Source organism: Xenopus laevis, chromosome 7S (assembly GCF_017654675.1).
Source record: "Xenopus laevis strain J_2021 chromosome 7S, Xenopus_laevis_v10.1, whole genome shotgun sequence".
Taxonomy (NCBI): Eukaryota; Metazoa; Chordata; class Amphibia; order Anura; family Pipidae; genus Xenopus; species Xenopus laevis.
In genome coordinates this window covers 78316362-78337844 of record NC_054384.1, presented here as the reverse complement: position 1 = coordinate 78337844, position 21483 = coordinate 78316362, and the positions used below count along the sequence as shown (strand labels likewise).

At 42.0% G+C, this 21483-nt stretch overlaps 1 protein-coding gene across 1 annotated transcript; it reads left to right on the top strand.

Moving 5' to 3' along the window:
- The first annotated feature begins 3219 nt into the window (after positions 1–3219).
- Positions 3220–5611, top strand: hes5.2.S (hairy and enhancer of split 5, gene 2 S homeolog). Its single transcript, NM_001095626.2, has 3 exons — positions 3220–3284; positions 3524–3701; positions 4250–5611. Exons 1-3 carry the CDS (start codon positions 3225–3227, stop codon positions 4489–4491), a joined length of 480 nt encoding a protein of 159 aa, NP_001089095.1. The 5' UTR covers positions 3220–3224; the 3' UTR covers positions 4492–5611.
- The last annotated feature ends 15872 nt before the right edge of the window (positions 5612–21483 follow it).

The following is a 21483-nucleotide window of genomic DNA, read 5'->3' as shown; positions in this document are numbered from 1 at the left end:
TGCATCCCTAGGTCACAATTTCAAGAATACTGCCCTACCATCTAGGTATGTATGCCTGGTTGATTATTGGCTTTGGCTGATCTTGCTGCAAGTGAAGCAGCCATGAATGTGCATCCATGTATTTGCCCCCTGGAAGACTGGCCATTGAATGGCCAACTTTTTCAGTTAGGTTTTCCTCAAGCTGTTTTCCTTCTGTCTGCCAAAATATAGAACTTGAACAATCGCGTTTCGCAATACTGGCTTTGTCAAGGCGCCTTGACAAAGCCAGTATTGCGAAACGCGCGTCGGCGTTCTGAGTCCTTTTTAACCTTAACTTTTTATATTTAAGTCAATTGGGTTTTCAAAGTAGTGGAGGGGGTGGGGAGGTCTCAATACCTCAACCAGTGCTCGGTTCATACCTAATCTATCTGATACTAAAGCTCACATGAGCCCGTGGATTTGTGGTTTTTTAGGCCTATATAGCTCTCTTCCAGTTTAGGACTAGATTAAAAATTGAGACCACAGTCCCGGGTACTCTGCCTTCTTTGACTTTGTGGTGTCCCAGGGATAGAAATAATTAGGTAGTAGATTTGGGACAACTCCACCTCCTCCCTTTTTTCCATTTCTGACTTATTTTCTGAACCTGAGCATTGTGTGTTTTTTAATATTTATCCTATTTATTGCGGTCTCTATTTAATCAATTCTCTCAACTTTAATTTATTGCTAAGCACTATCGAGCACTTTAAATTTTATGAATTTTTGGTCAGTCTGGATGAAATTACTATTCTTCATTAATTGTTAAGCACTTGCACTTTAAAGTTTTTTAACTTAAAGTGATTGGAGGGGGTTACTATTAACTCTTAGACTATAATATATCCTGTAGTAAAAGGATATACACTATCGTGAAATAGAATTGGCTATAGCTAAGGGTATATGTGTACCTATTTTTCTTAACCCCTGCATATATAATAGAATTAATTGTATCACAATTATTTAATGAATTCATAATCATTGGATTTTAATCGGTTTCATCATAGCACAAGCACTTTTTTGGGATTCATATTTAAAGTAATTAGCAAATTTGCATGCAATTGAGACTATTTAAATTAGGTAGGTTTAAACTACTAGAGACTGCTGAGCGAGTTTTGAAGCTAGTGGGGTACTTTTTTCTCTTTTAAATTAGTAAAATACTAACCGTAAACAACATTTTATCTTGCTGTTTTTTCTGAAGCAATATATTCTCTAATTGTTCTAAAAAGAAGTGTGTGGGGGGGTTTTTTTCCTAGAAGGAAACAAAAATCAGATTTCACGTGCGTCTATTCCAGCCCCTGCATATTACTTTTGACTGGATGCCATATGATGCAAAAAGATGTTACCCATAGAATAAAAGGTCTGCCCTTTATGTGGAGCAGATTGCCCTTAGAAACAGAATGAGCTAATCTTTGGTTTCTTACAGCCCGGCTGAGAAGGAGTGGCAGACACTTTCCCACAAGTTCACAAAAAGGAACAAGGCCCAACAGCTGCTTCTCTATACAAAAGGCCTGACCTTATTCATTTAAAAACCAATGGAAAAGAAAGAATGGGATTGTGTACTTAAGTCTTACCTAGGTTTGGTTACACGAATGCCAGTAACTGTAAGTTATTGGCTGGAATATATGATCTTTGCATTCATATATCATTTAGTGCCCTGCAGGCATCTGAGCAGCCACTTTTCTTACAGCTTATGTCATTTTGGTTGAAATCGATGGCTATTTCAAAGAATACAATTATGCACTATGCACTACTAACATATGTAATAAAGTAAACTGAGCTTATTCCCTTCTCTCCCTCATTCATTTATGTGCATTGGATGATCCAGCTACTTGATTAGTTTAATCCAAAAAAAACATGGGACATTCAGCTAATCTGGTAAAATATTTAAAATTCTTTGAATAGAACAGAATAAAAAAGGCAGTTTTTAAAGAGAAACATATCTTTCATAATTATGACTTATTTGCCAATTATTTTGACCTAAGGAGCGAGATTTGTAGATACAGGTATGGGACCTGTTATCTAGAATGCTCAGGATCTGCGGCTTTCCTTATAACAGATCCTTCCGTAATTTGAATCTTCATACCCAATGTTTTGCTTCCAATAAGGATTAATTGTATCTTAGTATGAAAAACGTATAAGGTATTACTTTATTATTATTACAGAGAATCTATCTATCTAGCTGTCTCATTATATCTATATACTGTATCTATCACTATATAATTATAATTATATCTAGCTTTATCTCATGTTATCTAGCAATCTTTAATATTTATCTCTAACCTCTAATCCACCTCTATTTATCTCTATCTAATTGTATCTACTTATCTCTAATTTTATCTAATTACAGGTATGGGACCTGTTCCCCAGAATGCTCTGGACCTGTGTATTCCAGATAAGGGATCTTTCCATAATTTGGATCTTCATACCTTAAGTCTACTATAAAATCATGTTTACATGAAATAAACACAATTAATTGGTTTTGCTTCCAATAAGGATTAATTATATCTTAGTTTGGATCAAGTACAAGCTACTGTTTTATTATTACAGAAAAAAAGAAGGACATTTTAAACATTTGAATTATTTGATTATAATGGAGTCTGTGGGAGATGGCCTTTCCGTAATCGGTTTCTGGATAACGGATCCCATACCTGTATATCAATTTGTATATCTATAGCTAGCTGTCTGTCTACCTACCTATCTATTTTTCATCTATTCCTGTCAGTTTACCAGTGTGATCACACTACTGAGTTCATGTGCTCGTTTGAATCTATGAAATTCAGCTATTTCCAGCCAAAAGCAATGTGCAGCTAAATACATGAATTACTGGTCTCATTAGTGTGTGCTGCCAGAATGCTATTGATTGGTGGTATGAGTCAGAAGCCCACCGCTGGTAAAGGCAATATTTTCCCAGCACAGGTCACAACATTCTCAGAATACTATATCCCCTCTCACACACTCCCCACCTGCTCCTCTGAGAGGAGGTCATTATATCCAAGCCATTCACTGTCACTGCGGCATGACATAATGGATGCTTCTTCTATTGTACTCTTGGTTGTGCTGATTGGCTGCAGAGTGTGGGAAACTGCTGCAAGCCAGAGACCCACATATCTTAAGTCAGTGTGACGAGTATAAATGCAGAGCACATGCATTTTGACACTGCACATATTCATATCAGACTGACACAAGTGGATTGCTACTCCTGAACCTAAAAGATGGCACCCAGCACTGCTTTTCTAAAGCAACAAAATATTTCACCAAAGAAAAAAAATAAGGTACGTTGTTTTGATACCTAGATACATTAGTATTTTGTTGGAGGATAGCTGGGTACAAAGGGTTTCTTTAAAATACTCTACTCCAAATTAGCAGCTGGGAAATGGCGGCAGCAGCAGTCACCGTACCAAAGGGTGCCTATTCCTGACTAAAACTTAGCTCATGGCAACCTGTTTCTAATTACAATGATAAATAAGAGCATCTCCAGTGGACTAACCCAAAGTTCTTCTCTCTTCTTTAGCTACGAAAGCCAGTTGTGGAGAAGATGCGCAGGGACAGGATTAACAGCAGCATTGAACAGCTGAAAGTTCTGCTGGAAAATGTCTTCCACCAGCAGGAGCCCAATGTAAAGCTGGAGAAGGCCGATATCTTGGAGATGACAGTCACTTACTTAAGACAACAAACTCTTCGGCTAAAAGGTAAGAAATGATCAACACACATATCTCTTTGTCATTAGATTGGAGTTCTAAGTGCCTGGACCTAAGGTGTAAGATTTCAACAAGAATTCTTAGATGTTATTATATGAAACAAAGAGATGGAGTTTGTTTATGACTACTAGATATGTTTAATGGTTTTTAGTTTCCTATAACTGCTTTAAACTAGGCTTCTTTATGCTTAGGGATTCATGCAAAGAGTGCCAGTTGCTGGATATTTATACATTTGTTACATTAATAATTGAGGGGTGCAGATCATATCCGAGTCAATATTTTACAACCTTGACAGCTGAAATTGTTTTGTCTTTATGGATATTACAAATGCTTCTAGAGCTTCAAGGATTGCAGTGTATGAACACAATAGTTTCAGGTCAGTTTGCTAATCCTAGATTTGTGGGTGCCACAGACCAGATTTGGGTTCCTCTTCTCAACTGACTTATATCACAGTGGAACACTGGCTAGGGAAGAAGTATCTCGGAATTGATTCATTATATCACTCTATGACTCTAACCCTATTTCCCTCTTTCCTTCAGGTGAAATCCCTCACAACAATAACATCCAAATGGAATACAAAGATGGTTACTCCAGATGTTTTGAAGAAGTTATTGACTTTTTATCACTTCACCAAAAGCAGCCAGAAGCAGAAGCCAAGCTAATCAGTCATTTCCATTCAAATGCGGCAGCCAGCAGCATGTCGTCTTTTCCTATGAGATACAATCAATCCAAGCCAGAAAATAATATTGGCAACAGCAGCAGTCTTTGGAGGCCATGGTAGATGTGAAGAAGCTTGTCAATCAAGAACAAAACAACCCAGAGGATTATGTAACTTGTTCGGTTATGGTCCTCTTAGACTGTAGGAAATATTTTCCTGTACCTCTAGTGTAAGGGGTTTATATTTGTTTGTTAAAATGGAGTGTGGCTCCTTAGTCATTTTAGCCCTGCAGGTGCACTGACAATGGCATCCAAGAGGTCTTAATGGCTATGAGCAATATGGTTGTTAGCCCAGCACTCTGTTATATTGTACTTTGCAAAATAGTAGTGCATTGTATGTAAGCCAGTGAAACGCATATGCGTAGTTGCATTTGCCTTCAGTATAAAGATTTTCTATTAAGATGTATAGGTTGTACATGTTACAGTATTGGTAGGTTTATAACCCTTAGTACTTGCCAATAAGCGCTTTTTTCTCAGACCAGTTTGATTCTGCAAAGCAGAATATCACTGTGTAGCAGTTGCAGTAATGGATATCTCCATCTATAATTCAGTATAAGAAAATGTTTTAGGCTTTGAATATATAAATGTAATATATATATATATATATACAGGTATTATATATATTATGTCATACTATAATGGGTAACTAACTAGAACTTGGTTAGTCTAAAGAGCACATGGGGCACATAGCTTAAGCTATATTCCGTTCAGTTTAACAGGGGAAGTTAAGCAAAATATTGTGAAAATATTATTGCATATGCTAACCAATGTAAGGCTCAATTAAATGTAGAATATTTCTACAATTATGTTTGTTTTTCATAAAAATAGCATAAGTATATTTGCTTTATAGTAAAGAATATATGTAAGAGATTCAATGTATTTCATTATGGAACCAGTTCCCTGTTTTCATGGCAAAATGTTTTGTTGAGGGAAAAATATGTTAATGCATATTGTATATGCCAAACGTGTATCTTTATTTAACTGAGAAAATACATTTATTTTTGTTATAATAAAAATCAAGCTGCATGTTCATCTTTGTAAATGTCCCCACTATGTATTGATATAGACAATTTCAGCACACAATGAAGAGAGCAAATTAAATGGTAGTTAAAAACTAAAAATGATGATGGTGGTTCTGGGGAACTCATCAATGAATAAAACTAGAACACAAAGGTTTTATTAAACTGAGACTGATTTTCACTTGGAACTATGTAATTAGCATTATTAAGTACTCTAGAGGATCACCACCTAAAAATAGTTTTGCTTAAAGGGGAAGGAAAGGCTATTTATACTTGGGGGTTAGGCACCCCCAAGTGGTTGTATTTACTTACCTGACACCCAGACCGGTGCTCCTATCAGCAGAAAACTGCAACCGGCCCGGGGTTCTGCCAGAGAGTACCATGGAGCAATAGTCTTCATCTTTTCTTCGCTTTTCAAATTTCCTGGGGCAGACGCATGTGGAGTAGAAAGAAATAGCCGGCTTTTTCATTAAAGTTTGGCTTTTCGCACTACTGCGCAGGCGCAAGCTGAAAGAAGAAGCAGGAAGAGGATTTCTCTGTGGTGCTTGCTGGAATAACCCCGGGCAGGGCATCAAGTGAACAATGATGTGACCAATCATATAAGTTATTGTGGCTGGTACAGATAGACAGAGCCTTTAGTCTATCAGTTTCTCTGCACCCTGAACAGGCTATATAGCCATCCTGCTCTCTTCTGTAAACCCCTAACTGGCTATATTTCTCTTTAAATTTCAACTGTGTACCCCACAGTAGCTATATTGCTGTACACTCTTTATTCATGCACTCCAATCTGGAAACCTGAGGCACAGGGCCCTTAAATACTTTTCCCCTCTTCTTACTGTTCATTCTCTCTTCCTTTTTTCCTGTTAAAATGTAATTATCCCCTTTCTGTCTTCTCCTTATACTTATTCTTCTTATAATTTTTTCTCCATCTTTCCTTTTCTACTATCCCCATACTCTCTCTTCTGATACATTCTGTCTTCTCTTCATTTGTCTGTCTGTCTGTCTAGTTCATCATGAGCAGAAGAGCCATGAAAGGGTAACAGGAAAATTACTATACAAGTGTAGGGGTCTGATAAATGTATCCATGTTTACTTTGCATTCCCCTAAGGATTAGGCACAGAGGGTACCCTTAGTCTAAGGAAGGAGGTAATTCCCAATTTCCTGTGTTGCATTATGACCCTTGCTTTCCTGGAGTTGGCCACTAGGTGTCACTGGGTAATAATATATAATGACTGTGCCATGCGGTCTCAGGGCTTTTTGCTTAAGGCTCCTAAGTGAACTGAAGTCATTTGTGGCGCAATCATTAGTCTGGACCAGTGAAGGGTAATCCAATTCTGTAATAGTTTCTCTAGGAAAGCCAGCAAGGTTTAGGGCTACCTATATTGAGCAGCTCTGGGCTCCATCAAGAAGTGATAGAAGGCATTGTTGCCTAGTCAGGGAACTAGAGACAGGTAACAGGGACTTAGATAGATCCCACCTTGGTTCCACATAAGCAGTGTCCTCAGAGATAACAGAAGAAACACTGGGTAGACTGATATTTCCCTTTCAAGCACTACTAGAAGGAACACTCTGCTATTGGTTATAATTGTGAGTATACACTGGCTATCGTTCAATGACTATTCTTGGTTTTGTTTTGCTATTAACCTACGTGGATTTCTGTTACTAAATCAGTGCAACAACCAGTGGCACCCATTTATTACTGTTACATTTATACTGAACCCTTTTTACACACCATTTTGAGGGCTCACGCCTGAGGAATAAAGGTCTCATCCGGAGAGCAATTTGGGGTACAGCTACTAGTACAGAGCAACGCGGCCGTTCATTTAACTAGAAGCTTACATAAGCTTAGTTCTTTCTAGGGTCTTGAGGCCCAATGCCTTAATTGAGCCTTAGAGTGAGAGCTGTACTCCTGTTGGACAGAAAGGCCAGAGTTTAAGTGGTTTGGTCAGAGAGCTATGACACATGACAACTTTTATATATAAAGTTATTAGAGGTGATGTAAAGTAGTGGGAATTGGGATGGATTAAGTAAATCTGATAACTGTCCTGGCCTTAGATAGTGTTTTAGTCACATTCAAAATGTAAAAGTAGTAAGATGGAACCCTAGGTGTTTGCTGGGAGTTTACGTCATTTAACTAAATAGGCTAGGGGGACCAGTGACAGATCTTATGTAGCCATTGCAGTGCTGGCAAGGGGCTCAGTCACACACTTCCCCAGGCCCTATTATTTCCTTTAAGGTATTGGCTTCATAACTCTAATGGTAATTCCTTATTAGCCCCTCATAAGTATCCCTCTCATACTCATCCTTATCCCTCCTACCTACTTATGTACCCCTACTGACTACCCCTCTCCGTTTCTTCCACCTATAGTGCTGTCCCTTGGGAAAGGCCAAGACAGGGAAAGAAGGGGTAAAACTAAAGGCTGATTATGGGGAAAAAGTGAAAGTGTCAGTATGTCTAGAACTATAGGAGAGTGCCTGTTACACCCAAGTGTTTGTATATTTATAATCTTGAGTTGAGGTACCACAACCAAACTGTTTACTGCAAAAAGGGACCCAAGCCCAAAAGACAGCTTTAGCACTGAAACCATATATTGAGTATTTCTACAGAAACAGAGGGAAAAAGAAGAAGGGCAGGTGTAGAACAAAGACATCGCGTAAGAATTGAGGTGGAAATGATGAGGTGGCAGCAGAGGTCTCTGAGGTGAAGGAGCAGGGCCGGAACTAGGGGTAGACAGAAGTGGCATTTGCCTAGGGTGCCAGGGTAGGGGGGCACCAGGCACATACTGTACCTCTTTTGCCTGCATGTCCCTAGTCTGGCCCCCCAGAACTGCACATGCCGCCTGCTGCCACATTCCTGACCCCTTGGCCTGGCACTGCAGCTCACCCTTAAATGTAAAATGGGTAACAGGAGTTAAACAGTGGTTGCAAACCTTTTAAAATGTCCGCAATGTTATTTTTTCCATAGCCTTTTTCAACATAGCTTGGCCTTTGCATATCTGACAATTTGTTCACATGAATTTTAAAAAGAAAATACAACAATAAATATTAAAATAAGTACACCAGCAGCAACTCAGGTATACTTCATAGCATGATATTTAATAACAATCTAAAGCAAGCCTCCCTAGGCCTGACTTATTACCATGCCATAGGTGCCACCAGGTCTGGAATTCACAATTGCCATTCCAAGTAAACAGAGGCCCAAACAGCCCACACCAGCCCAATAACTAATGACTGTCTATGGCAACTTACAGCAGCCAAAACACACAGATAATGAAGGGAAAAGTGGGTAGGAAATGTAATGGCTATAAATAAGGGTAAAGGAGAAAGGAAAAATGGAGATAAATAACAAATTGGTTAAAGAATGAGTGCTTAAATTGTTCCTACTGCATTTCTGGGTGTCTCATGTACAATGTTTGTGGAGCTGACATCTTCAGGGTGTTGCTTAATTGGTAGCTTTCTAGATAATAGGTTTCCGGGTACATACTGCAAGGTGAGCTCTAATATTCCATATCATTATTATCTGACCCAACAGTATCACCAAACCCATGTTTGTACTGTAAAATAATATAAATGGAAACCCTACATCTGAGAAATGTATTAATTGCAAATACCATTAAAATTACAATGGTAGTTACAATGTAGTTAGGTTAAAAAAAAAACATTAAGGTTCCTTCCAGTTATGTCAACACAAAACCTTGTAGAGAGAGAACAGTGAAAATAATAGGTTGTATTTTACATAGTTTAGCAGGGCCAGATAATTTCAAACCAAAGTGTCCCTAGGCAACCACCGGGCTCCCCTGCCAGCAACCCAACTGCCTCACCCACTCCTGCTAGTGCCAATCTCTGGCACTGGGGACCCAGTTCACATGCAACAGGGGGCGTCATGCCGGCCATAGATTTTTTTTGTGGCCTGTCTTCAAATCTGGGCCTGTGATTTGGGGAATAGAAACATTTCTTTTCATTTGGTGCTAACTGTACATTGCAATATATTACATATTATCCACTTACCCCCACGGACTAGGCTTATCTCTAAATGTGTTTGCTACTGTTTAGGGATTGCACATACAAATGAAATTACAAATAGCCTAATATTATCACATATTAATAAAGCTCCAATATATTCCACAGTACTGTACAATAAATAGTTGTATACATTGAACATACAAATTTACATACAAAAACAACCAATAACCAATACAAGAGGTAAAGAGGGCCGTGCCCAAAAGTGCTTCAAAATATGAAGCTTGATGGAAAGATCAGTACTGAAAATATAATTACAAATTAAACCCTGGGGTGCCTCAACATTTCTTCCCTATTATTAACATTCGTGTATAATTTTTACTGGCTAGACCGGTAAAAAAAAGTTGGCAACACTTAAAACCAGGCTACATGTGCTCACTCCAAGAATGAATCAGACTGCTTAGCAAACTGCAGGATACAGTGGCAATGATTTCCTGTGGATTCCAGCAGGAGGAGCCCAAGTACAGGCAGCGGAGCTCAGCACTAATATTTTCAATTGCTCAGAACTATCATGTTGCTGAAGTGTTGTTAAAGCAGGTCACACAAGAAACATTTTATTGCAAAGTTATGTAATTCTACATTTAAATTTTATAAATATGAATCAATGTTATCACACTCTAAAAAGAATTATGGCCTATTACACATTAGAATTTGCAAAACTGAGAGACAGACAGATTTATGGTCCAAATGGACACAGGTATTCGCCCAAATCTGCACGAGTCAGCATTGCTGTCTCTGCATAGACTGTTGTTGACCCTGAGTACAAGGCAGCATTAGCCAAATTTTGGCAGCAGACTCAGAGATGACATCTAATATTCTTATATTTTACAACAGGGTGTACGGAATTACTTATTATACACAAGTTTCTGTGAGTCATGTTACACAAATTACATCTCTAAGCACCTATTACTTAATTAATGCCATCCCGATGCACCATTTATAAGGATATAATGTACAGGATATTCATGGCTCATGTATTATATAACAATAAGAGCATCAGGAATTAGGAATTCTTCCAGTTTCAAGAACTACGTGGTAAAAGGGAAAACATATTTCAAATAAGCTCAAAATATAGGGTGTGTATTGAAAATGCATTCTTCTATATGTTGTGCCATATAGAACTAAAAGTAACTAAAAGTAACTGCTTCTTATCTGTAAATCCAAGACAAATAAAGCAGTCTGCAAAAATAAGGAACTTTTTTTACAGTGCTCATAATCTAATAAACTAATATGGCATTTTCCATGGGTGGGAGGAAGAAAGGTCTATGGAGCCAGTCTGGATTTCAAACATCAGCAGCAAAAGCACCAGAAATCGCCCATGGCTTAGGAAAATGTCTTTAAAGGTTCAATGCTGGCATTTATCAAGCATTTCCAGGCTAAATAGTGTCTTGTTTTAGCTATTTCTCCTTCAACAGGAGAGGCTGGCCCAGTTATATCTCATTCGTGTATGCATTTTCTGACTGGCATGACCATCATGGGGACAGCAAAGAGTACTGTCAGAGGTATTACATATGCACACCTTCAGATGGTCGAGATAGACAGACCACAAAAGGGTGGAGAGTAGGGATTTTTGCAGTGTCGGACTGGTGACCCTTGGACCCTCTGGAGGAACTGACCTCAAGAACCCTCACTGCCACAGACCACCTTTGTGCGGATGACACCCCCCAAACACACACCCACACCAGTGGCGTAACTAGAGTACGCCGCCCCCTAGGGTTGCCACCCAGCCGGTATTTTACCGGCCTAGCCGGTAAAATACCTGCCATGGCCTGGACCGGTATTAAAAATTTACCGGCAATGTAGCTGCCGGTAAATTTGTAATACGATTAAAAGGAGCCCTCGGCCTGCCCCCAATCCCCTGGAACTTACCTTTTCTTTTGCTTCTTCTAGTGTCCTTGATGCGGCCCCGCCCCTTTTGATGTCACGGCCCGCCCCTTTGTGTCCCCGCCCCCAACCAGCCAGTAAAGCAATTTAAAAAAGGTGGCAAGCCTTCGCCCCCCTCCCTGCAAAAAAATCTACAGAGCGGCCCAGTGCATTCCGATCCCCATCCTCCCGCCCACTTCCCATCCCACTCTCCGCCCAACTCTGCCCACTCCCACCAACTTGCGTCCCCCTTACTCACCACAGGTCTGCTTCCTCTATAGTTACGCCACTGACCCACACTACCTTTTGTCCACTATGAGCAGAGTCCACCAGGATTTCTACGGGTACCCTGGTGCACCAGTCTGACCCTGCCTGTCTGGGTCTGAGAGATTTGGTCTACCAAGCTCCATTCTATTTAGTTCACAATGCCCACCCTGTTGTGTACTCTAAGAAATGTCCTCCCAGTACTGCATTTGGTACTAGCCATAGGCATTACTTTTGCTAACTGAGATTAAACTTTTCTCCTAGTTAAATTTCAGATTTTTCCATAGACAGAAATTGGGTTTTCACAAGATATACCAATGATTTGAATGTGGCCCAGTGTGCTATAACTGGCATACGCACAAAGGTGCCAAATGCAGAAATATGGAGTCACAGCCTTTATGTATGTAAGTGTAAGGGGGTTAACAAGTTGCACTCAGGAGAGAAATATATCACCATCAGGCTCATTCCTTAAGGCCTGCAGCATCTCATGAACAAGTTATATATAGACACAGTGTCTAGACTTTGCCTAAATGTGACACTGGCAAAACCCTGCTAAATCCCTATTGATGCATCACAAGACAAGACAACATATGAATATGTAAGTCCAACCTTTGCAAAGATTGTAGGACTTCAGTTAAAATAGAATGATGTGAGTTCTCCTGCAGCTTCAAACATAGATATACTGTAAATATTCAGACATTATAAGGATAGACCATTATAATAAATGAAAGTACCAGGGCCACAGGGTGCTTTGATGTGACATTATTATAAAAGAAAAGTTTAGTCCTGTTTGAGTGAATTGTTCTCTGCACATACATCTGTAACATGCCATTTAGCATTCATTTTCATTTATTGAATTTGTGCTCATGGTTTCTAAATGCAATGCATACCATTTCTCTGGGTAAAGTGTCTGTGGCCAATTAAATGCTTTAGAAAAGATTGCTATGATATTTTACCCTCTTTCCTTACTGGCACCATTCTTTCTAAGTTGAGAAAATCAGCAGAGAAAGAGATACCTTTGCAGAATGGGTTTCTGAATCTTTCAAGCTAGTTTGCTGAATGTTAAAGAACACATTATGCTTTATGTATATAGTGCCAACATATCGGCACGGCACTGTTTTACAGAGATCATATGTCTTTCACATTAGCCCCAGCCCCAGGAGGACTTACAATCTAAGGTCCCTATCCCTAAGGTCCCTTTCTCATTTAACACAGTAGGGTCATTATCAGAAATGAATTAACCTGCCTATTTGGTTTTGGAGGAAACTAGAGTATCCAGAGGAAACACACACAAGCATGGGGAGAACACACACTATTATTTGGATGGAATGGATTCCAGGATCTCAGTGCTGCAAGATTGCAGTTGTGACCATTGTGACACTGTTCTGCCAAAGTGTGACTAATTGAGGTGCCCTATGCAAACAACATGTGTGCCACTTAAATATTCAGGTAGTATTAGGTTATATGATTCCCATTGGGTATAATTCCACTCAACCGAAAAAACCAAAGAAACATAATGGTGTAAGCCACAATTTTTTGCTTATCATTCTGCTTGCGTTAAGCTTTAAGTGCAGGGTTCTTTTGCACCTGTCAGCTTCTCAAATTCCACTTGATTTTTAGTCCAGAGCAAGACTCAGAGTACAGTTTGCATGTGCAGTGGGAAGGGGTACAAATGATTATTTATGGGTTCCTGCTAATTGTAAATAAACCCATACTATAACAGGACCTCAGAGTCATATCCTTCTTTTGGTATTTTCCAAACATAGACTCATAGGCCCTGATGCTGGGAAAAGTGTAAAAGGTTGAGTCTCTGAGCATACTGTATATCATGTTTCTATTTCATTTCTGTGGCAATTATACAAGTATTTTCTCTTATTTGTATTATTGTCTGTAATGAGTGTTTTTAGTAGGGCCTGATCTTGGTTTTGGGACCTGATTTTTGCTTAAAAAGTATTAATTTCTGCACGTATCGAAGGTATTGATGTGGTACACCACTCATGTTTTTTGGAGGTCAAGCATGTCTGGTCTTTTTGATGATTACATGCTTACATACAGGCGTATATACAAGAAAGACATAAGCCAATGTATACATGACATACAGTCCATTGGATCTGATTCTGAGCCTTCTGTCATGTCTGGGTCAAATATTCCTTTTATAACTCAGGCCTAGTCAGTGTCTTAAATTATAAGCAACACACAGACCAGATGAAGTTTTCACTCTTAACAGGCTTATCATTCACTATGATCATATTTGTTATTACAGCACCAAATTTAAATTTCCAGCTGTGATTTCTTTTTGCCTTGACAGTCCATAATAAAACATACTGGTATTCCTGTAACTGAATTTGAGGAATATAAAATTATTTTTCTTCAGTGTGACATTCTTGAAAACAGAAGCATTTAAATGTAATCTGGTTTGTTTGCTGGCATAAATAGTAATACCCTCCCTTCTAAAAGCTTTTGTATCCAGATCAAGGTGTGATTTTATTCTTGTGTATCCAGATCAAGATGTGATTCATTTTTGACTGAACTGGTTTACAATTTTGGGGTGTTGCAATATACATTATTATATGTAGTTAATGAAGCATAAATGATTGCTGCTATATTTATAATTTGTGCTTTATATGTAACTTTTTCCAGGCCTGTTAATTACTTGTCTCAGAAATAAAAGTGTAACGCTATTTTGGCCTATATTAGACCAATAAAGGTTAATTTCCAGCTGATTAGTAGAGCACTTAACTCACAAGGCTGAACCTTCACTATGTGGAAGGAATGGTGTAGTTACACTACAACTCACAGGCTACTGTGCATAAAGAATAAAAGGTCCCAAGGAGGTTCTTGCAGCAACAAAACAGAACTAAGTTTATTTGTCCAAGACAAATGATCCAAAATCCCCAAAGGTAAGTGCAGTTTCAATACACTGTAACACCATGTGGATGTAACTACGGAGGCAGGCTGAAATTCTGTCATTGTCTGCATTCCATGCAGATGAATGATCAGGGAGCATAAATCTAAAGCTGGCCATAGATGCAAAGATCCGATCATACGAATCATCGTACAATCGGACTTTCCCATCTCCCGACCTGCCACTAACCATTCCGATCAAATAAAGTAGTTAAAGAAAAGATCAGCCGATGTTCTGCCCCTGACAGCAATCGTACGAAAGTTAGATATCAGCAGCCGACAGAAATCTTTTAACCTGTCCGATCAACCAAACGACTGATCTCCGCTGGACGAAAAATGACGGGACTCTCCACACACGGTCAGAAAATCGTACGAATCCGCGATTGTACGATCAGATCTTTGTGTCTATGGCCAGCTTAAGCCTCATTCCCTATCCAACTGTGGTTCCTTCACTTTAGGCAGACTCAGAGCCTAGGGGAGAGCTAATCCCTACTACATGTAATGGAATCTTCTGACCTGCTCCAAGATGGCGTCCAAAATGGCGATTCCTCTTCCCTGCACATGGTTCCGGCTGGTCGCAATCCTCCTGCATCATCTCCTTCTCGCCCTGTGATTGGTCGCCGGCGACGGAACGGACGCCGGCGTCAGAATCGGGCGCCGGCGTCAAGGCGTCAGCGTGGGGACGCTGGCGTCTGCGTCTGACGCAAGCGCGTCAATTTTGGCGCCAATAGACTGGACTATAAAGACCCTCATTTCCTTCCTGACCTTGCCCAATTATAGCTCTGTTTCATATAGTTCCTGGGTGCGATATATTCTGTCTTGATCTTCCGTGTTTTGAACCTTTGCCTGTTATCGACTTTGAATCTGTGCTGCCTGTCTTGACCATTCTGCCTGTTTGACGACCGTTCTTTGATAAACCCTTTTCTGTACTGCGAACCTGATTTGTTGCTTCCTCTTTGGTCCTTACTTCAACTGCGCCTTCGGGCATTACAGTATAATTGGGCCATGGACCCCTCGGAGGAGGCCCAAGTACCCCTCGATGTCGGAGGGGCCATTCGGGGGTTGGCTTCTCGCATGAAATCCTATGAAGCCCAGCAGTCTCAAATTGGCCAGGCTATTGATGTTATCCTGGAGAAATTGACTGCCATGTCTCCTGCGGCTCCTGCGGCTGTGCCTGTTCCTGCCATTCCTGCTCCTCTTCAGGTGTCTGAACCTCGTGTTCCTGCTCCACCTCTTTTCAGCGGAGACCCAAAAGCTTGTCGAGGTTTTATTAACCAATGTGAAATTCAATTCACTCTGCAGCCAGGCCAGTTCGTCTCCGAGCAAGCCAAGGTTGGTTATGTCATCTCCCGTCTGCAGGGGAAGGCTCTGGAATGGGCATCACCCCTTTGGGAGAAGAGAGACCCGCTGATCGACAACGCCGGGGCTTTTCTCCAAGAACTCCGGACGGTGTTTGATGCTCCAGGTCGTACTACTGCAGCCTCGGCTCGACTGTTCCAGCTTCAACAAGGCACTCGCTCAGTCCCCGAGTATGCCATTGAATTTCGTACTCTGGTGGCAGAGACCTCCTGGAATAACAATGGTTACCACGCGGCCTTTTACAACGGCTTGGCTATACGCATTAAGAATGACCTCGTTTCCCGGGAAATTCCTTCTCGGTGGGAGGATCTGGTGGCCTTGGCGGTGAAGGTGGATACCCGGCAGAGGGAGTTCCAGCTCGAACTCGACCGAGAGCGTACAAAAAGGTACCCCCGGTTCCAACCTTCTTTGGCCCCCCGCTTCCAGAGACCCCTGCTTTTCAATCCTGCTCCCCCAGTGCTTCCTCCTGCTCCTATGGATTCTGCTTCTTCCTCCTTGCCGGCTGAAGAACCCATGCAGATTGGGCGGGCCCGTCTGTCCGAACAGGAGAAACTCCGGAGAAGGGCGGCCGGTCTATGCCTTTACTGTGGGGGTAAAACCCACTTTGCCCAGGAGTGTCCAGTGAAGCCGGGAAACGCCAAAGCCTAGGTAAGCATGGGGAGACTTACCTGGGTGGGATTTGTCATTCTCCCCATTCCTCTGCTCTACGTTTCCTTCTTCCGGTACAGATCCAGCTTGGCTCTCTAAAGTTTTCTTCACAAGCCTTTCTAGATTCCGGTGCTGCAGGAAACTTCATGGACCGAACCTTTGCAGGACTCCATTCCATCCCTCTTCAACCCTTGGCTGTTCCTCTTCGTGTCCTGGCGATTGATGATCGTCCCCTGTCGTCTGCCTTCATCTCGCATTCTACTCAGGAACTTTCCTTCAAGGTGGGCACCATGCATTTGGAGAGACTATCCTTCCTCCTCATTGATTGCCCTTCCACTCCGGTTGTCCTGGGTCTGCCATGGTTACGTGTACATAATCCAGTCATTGACTGGTCCTCATTGCAAGTTTCCAGATGGAGTCCTTTTTGTTTACAAAACTGCCTACCCACTGTTCCGGTTGTCAAAGTTTCTTCTGTGTCCTCTAATTCCTCTATTCCCTCTGTGTACCAAGCATTTTCCGATGTATTTAACAAGTGTTCCGCTGAGACTCTTCCTCCCCATCGGCCTTACGATTGCCCTGTGGAACTTCTATCCGGCTCTATGCCCCCCAGGGGCCGCACCTACCCACTCTCCCCTTCGGAAACTTCTGCTATGAAGTTATACATCCAGGAGAATCTCCAGAGAGGATTCATCCGTCCTTCCACCTCCCCTGCTGGAGCAGGTTTCTTCTTTGTTGAGAAAAAGGATGGTAGTTTGCGGCCCTGCATCGACTACAGAGGACTCAACAAGATCACAGTTAAAAACAGGTACCCTCTTCCTCTTATTTCTGAACTGTTCGATCAGCTTAGGGGTGCCAATATCTTTACAAAGCTGGATCTTCGGGGGGCATACAATCTTATCCGGATCCGTGAAGGGGACGAGTGGAAGACCGCCTTTAATACCCGTGATGGACATTACGAGTATTTGGTCATGCCCTTTGGTCTCTGTAATGCTCCTGCGGTCTTCCAGGAGTTCGTTAATGATATTTTTCGGGATTTGTTGGGTCTATGTGTGGTCGTTTATCTAGATGACATTCTTGTTTTTTCTAAAGACCTTTCGGAACATCGTGCCCATGTACGTGAGGTCCTCTCCAGACTAAGGAAGAACAGTCTCTTTGCTAAATTGGAGAAATGCACCTTTGAAGTCTCTTCCATTTCTTTCCTTGGCTATATTATTTCTCCTCTAGGTTTCAAGATGGATCCTGCCAAAGTGTCTGCAATCCTGGACTGGCCTCTTCCTACCAGTGTCAAAGCCATTCAGAGGTTTGTTGGCTTTGCCAATTATTACAGACAGTTTATAAAAATTTTTCTTCCAGACTCTCTCCAATTCTGGCCCTGATTCGTAAGGGGGGCAAACCTCAACACTGGTCTCCCCAAGCCCTGGAATCCTTCAAGTCCCTCAAAGAGGCCTTTTCTTCCGCTCCAATTCTTCGGCACCCGGATCCCCTACAACCCTTCTTCATGGAAGTTGACGCCTCTGATGTCGGAGCTGGTGCAGTCTTATCACAGAGATCCATCTCTGACGGTAAACTTCATCCTTGTGCGTTCTTTTCTAAAAAATTTTCTGCCCCTGAACAGAACTATGATGTGGGGAATCGGGAACTACTCGCCATCAAATTAGCCTTGGAGGAATGGAGACACTTACTGGAGGGTTCTTCGGTTCCTGTGACGATTTTTACCGACCATAAAAATCTTGAGTTCATCCAAACCCTCAAACGTCTGAATCCCCGACAAGCCAGGTGGGCACTTTTCTTTTCCCGTTTTAATTTTGTCATTACTTTTCGTCCTGGCTCCAGAAACAGGAAGGCCGATGCCTTATCCAGAAGCTTTATTCCCGAAGATTCTGTGTCCAAGGAACCTGAACCTATTGTACCCTCTATCAAGATTATTGCTGCCTTGTTCCCTTCCTGTGCCTCCCAATTGTTGTCCGCTCAAGATTCTGCTCCTGCGGAAACTCCTCTTGGTGTTGCTTTTGTCCCTCCTGAATTTCGTCTTACTATTTTGTCTCAGTCTCATTGTTCCAAACAGGCTGGACATCCTGGAATTCAGAAGACGACCGAGCTTTTGTCTCGTCTAGTATGGTGGCCAACCTTAAGAAAGGACGTTAAAGATTTTGTCTCCTCATGTTCCACGTGTGCTGTGTCTAAATCCGGACATTCTCCTCCCAAGGGTTTTCTTCTTCCACTACCCATCCCATCTCGACCCTGGACTCATCTCGCCATGGACTTTATTGTAGATTTGCCCATTTCCTCCGGCCACACTGTCATTTGGGTTGTTATCGACAGATTCAGTAAGATGGCTCATTTCACTCCTCTCCGCAAACTGCCTTCCGCTCCAGAACTTTCTGAACTATTTATTAAACATATTTTTCGCCTCCATGGCTTTCCTGCAGAAATTGTGTCCGATCGTGGCCCCCAATTTGTGTCTAAGTTTTGGAGGTCACTGTGTAAAGCTTTAAATATTTCTCTTCAATTTTCTTCTTCTTATCATCCTCAGTCCAATGGTTCCGCTGAACGTGTTAACCAGGCCTTGGAGCAATTTCTTCGTTGCCATGTATCCTTGTGTCAAGACGACTGGTCGGACCTTCTTCCCTGGGCGGAGTTTGCTCATAACAATTCTTTTCATTCTTCTTCCCAGAAATCTCCTTTCTTCTGTGTGTATGGCCGAAACCCATTGGCATTCCCTCAGGATCTCTTACTCACAAACGTTCCTGCTGCTAATGATCAAGCCGCTCATATGCTGGCCATCTGGCAGGCCACCACTGCTAATTTGGAAAAAAGTTCGTCCTCCCAGAAGAAGTTTGCCGACAGGAAAAGAATTGCCGCTCCACCCTATGCTCCTGGTGACAAGGTCTGGTTGTCTACACGGAATATTCGCCTCAAGATTCCCACTCCCAAGCTTGGCCCCAAATTCATCGGTCCCTTTCCCATCATCGAGGTCATCAACCCTGTGGCAGTTCGTCTTCTTCTTCCTCCCGAGATGCGGATCCCCAATGCTTTTCATGTGTCTCTCCTTAAACCTGCAGTGTCTTCCTCCTCTTCTTCTTCCACAGCTCCTGTTGTTATCGATGACCATCTAGAATTTGAAGTCAGCAGGATTCTGGACTCTCGTTTTTCCAGGGGCGCTCTCCAGTATCTTGTCGAATGGAAGGGTTTCGGTCCCGAGGAATGCTCTTGGGTGAAAAAATCTGATGTCCATGCCCCCATCCTTGTTCGCAGGTTTCATAGGCAGTTTCCTTCTCGTCCTGGTCCCGGTGGTCCTGAGGCCCCCCCTAAGGAAGGGGGTACTGTAATGGAATCTTCTGACCTGCTCCAAGATGGCGTCCAAAATGGCGATTCCTCTTCCCTGCACATGGTTCCGGCTGGTCGCAATCCTCCTGCATCATCTCCTTCTCGCCCTGTGATTGGTCGCCGGCGACGGAACGGACGCCGGCGTCAGAATCGGGCGCCGGCGTCAAGGCGTCAGCGTGGGGACGCTGGCGTCTGCGTCTGACGCAAGCGCGTCAATTTTGGCGCCAATAGACTGGACTATAAAGACCCTCATTTCCTTCCTGACCTTGCCCAATTATAGGTCTGTTTCATATAGTTCCTGGGTGCGATATATTCTGTCTTGATCTTCCGTGTTTTGAACCTTTGCCTGTTATCGACTTTGAATCTGTGCTGCCTGTCTTGACCATTCTGCCTGTTTGACGACCATTCTTTGATAAACCCTTTTCTGTACTGCGAACCTGATTTGTTGCTTCCTCTTTGGTCCTTACTTCAACTGCGCCTTCGGGCATTACACTACAATTCTGGTTGGAGCACAGGCTGCTCAATATATTTAACCTCTCTATCTCACTAGAACGTGCTATTCGTTAATCTGTCTCTGGCTAAGCCTCATTCACGGGGGTCCCTGCTCCCTGACTTTCATTTGGGGTACAGGTCCCTCTAGGGCACAGCAGCTTTACTGGGCCCTTGTTGATCCTTTGCTCAATGGAACAGATGCAGCTGGGTCAGCAACCACAGACCAAACATGAAGATCCACCTTAACTAGACACTATGTTAAACTATGTGTGGCAGGAAGTGGTCATCGGCCAAAGGGCAAATAAAACAAATATGTAAATTAAGTAACTAGATACATGGGCATTTGTGTATCCTACCAACCAGCTTGCTGAAATTCAGGGGCTATTCTGGCCCCTCCGCCGCCTGAGGCAGCAGCAATTGCTGCTGCCCCCCCCCCGGTAATTCGCTCTTAAAGTAACAGGAGCAGCATTTTTGCTGCCCCTGGTACCTAGTGGGGCACTGCCGCCTGAGTCAACAGCCTCAACTTGCCTCATTGGCGAAGCACAACTGCTGAAATTGCAGCTTGGAGAGCTACTGATTATAAAGCTAAATAACCACAAATAATAAAAAGAAAAACCCCTTGAATGTTTTCCTTGGGTCGAAATAAGTACAGGGTTCGGGAGATGACTTGCCTGTAATCATAGAACATACATGAGTTGTACATGTGGATTTCTATGGAATTCCCATATGCATGTGTAGTAATATATATATGCCCCTTACATGTCAGGAGTAAGGGGCATGTAAGAAAAATTCTCTGCCGGTGTATAACAGAAACAGAAACAACTCTTTGCTCTTACACCACCAAGCACTACAAGGGGCAAAAGGTGCATTATGGGCAAAAAAAGCATGGCAATTTGCACTAGTTTTTTGCACTTTCCACCTTAGCTCCCCATTGTAAAAAAAAGCTTTACATCACTACTCTGGGAGGGTCACTTGGACCTTCTAACTGAAATTAATTTTATCGATAATAGACTCTAGTTGCTCTCTAGACATGAAAATAAAACACAGAAGCTTACTTTAACTAGAATTAATACTGCCTATCCCTATAGGTATTTGCTGCTGACCAGAAGACAGAGCTAGTAGTTTGCTTTACCAATGACATGGGCATTCTCTAACCACAA

Coding starts and splice junctions, on each gene's coding strand:
- hes5.2.S (NM_001095626.2), top strand. CDS start 3,225: ATGGCACCCAGCACTGCTTTTCTAAAGCAACAAAATATTTCACCAAAG. Junction 3,285..3,523: donor CACCAAAGAAAAAAAATAAG/GTACGTTGTTTT, acceptor TCTCTTCTTTAG/CTACGAAAGCCAGTTGTGGA. Junction 3,702..4,249: donor ACAAACTCTTCGGCTAAAAG/GTAAGAAATGAT, acceptor TCTTTCCTTCAG/GTGAAATCCCTCACAACAAT.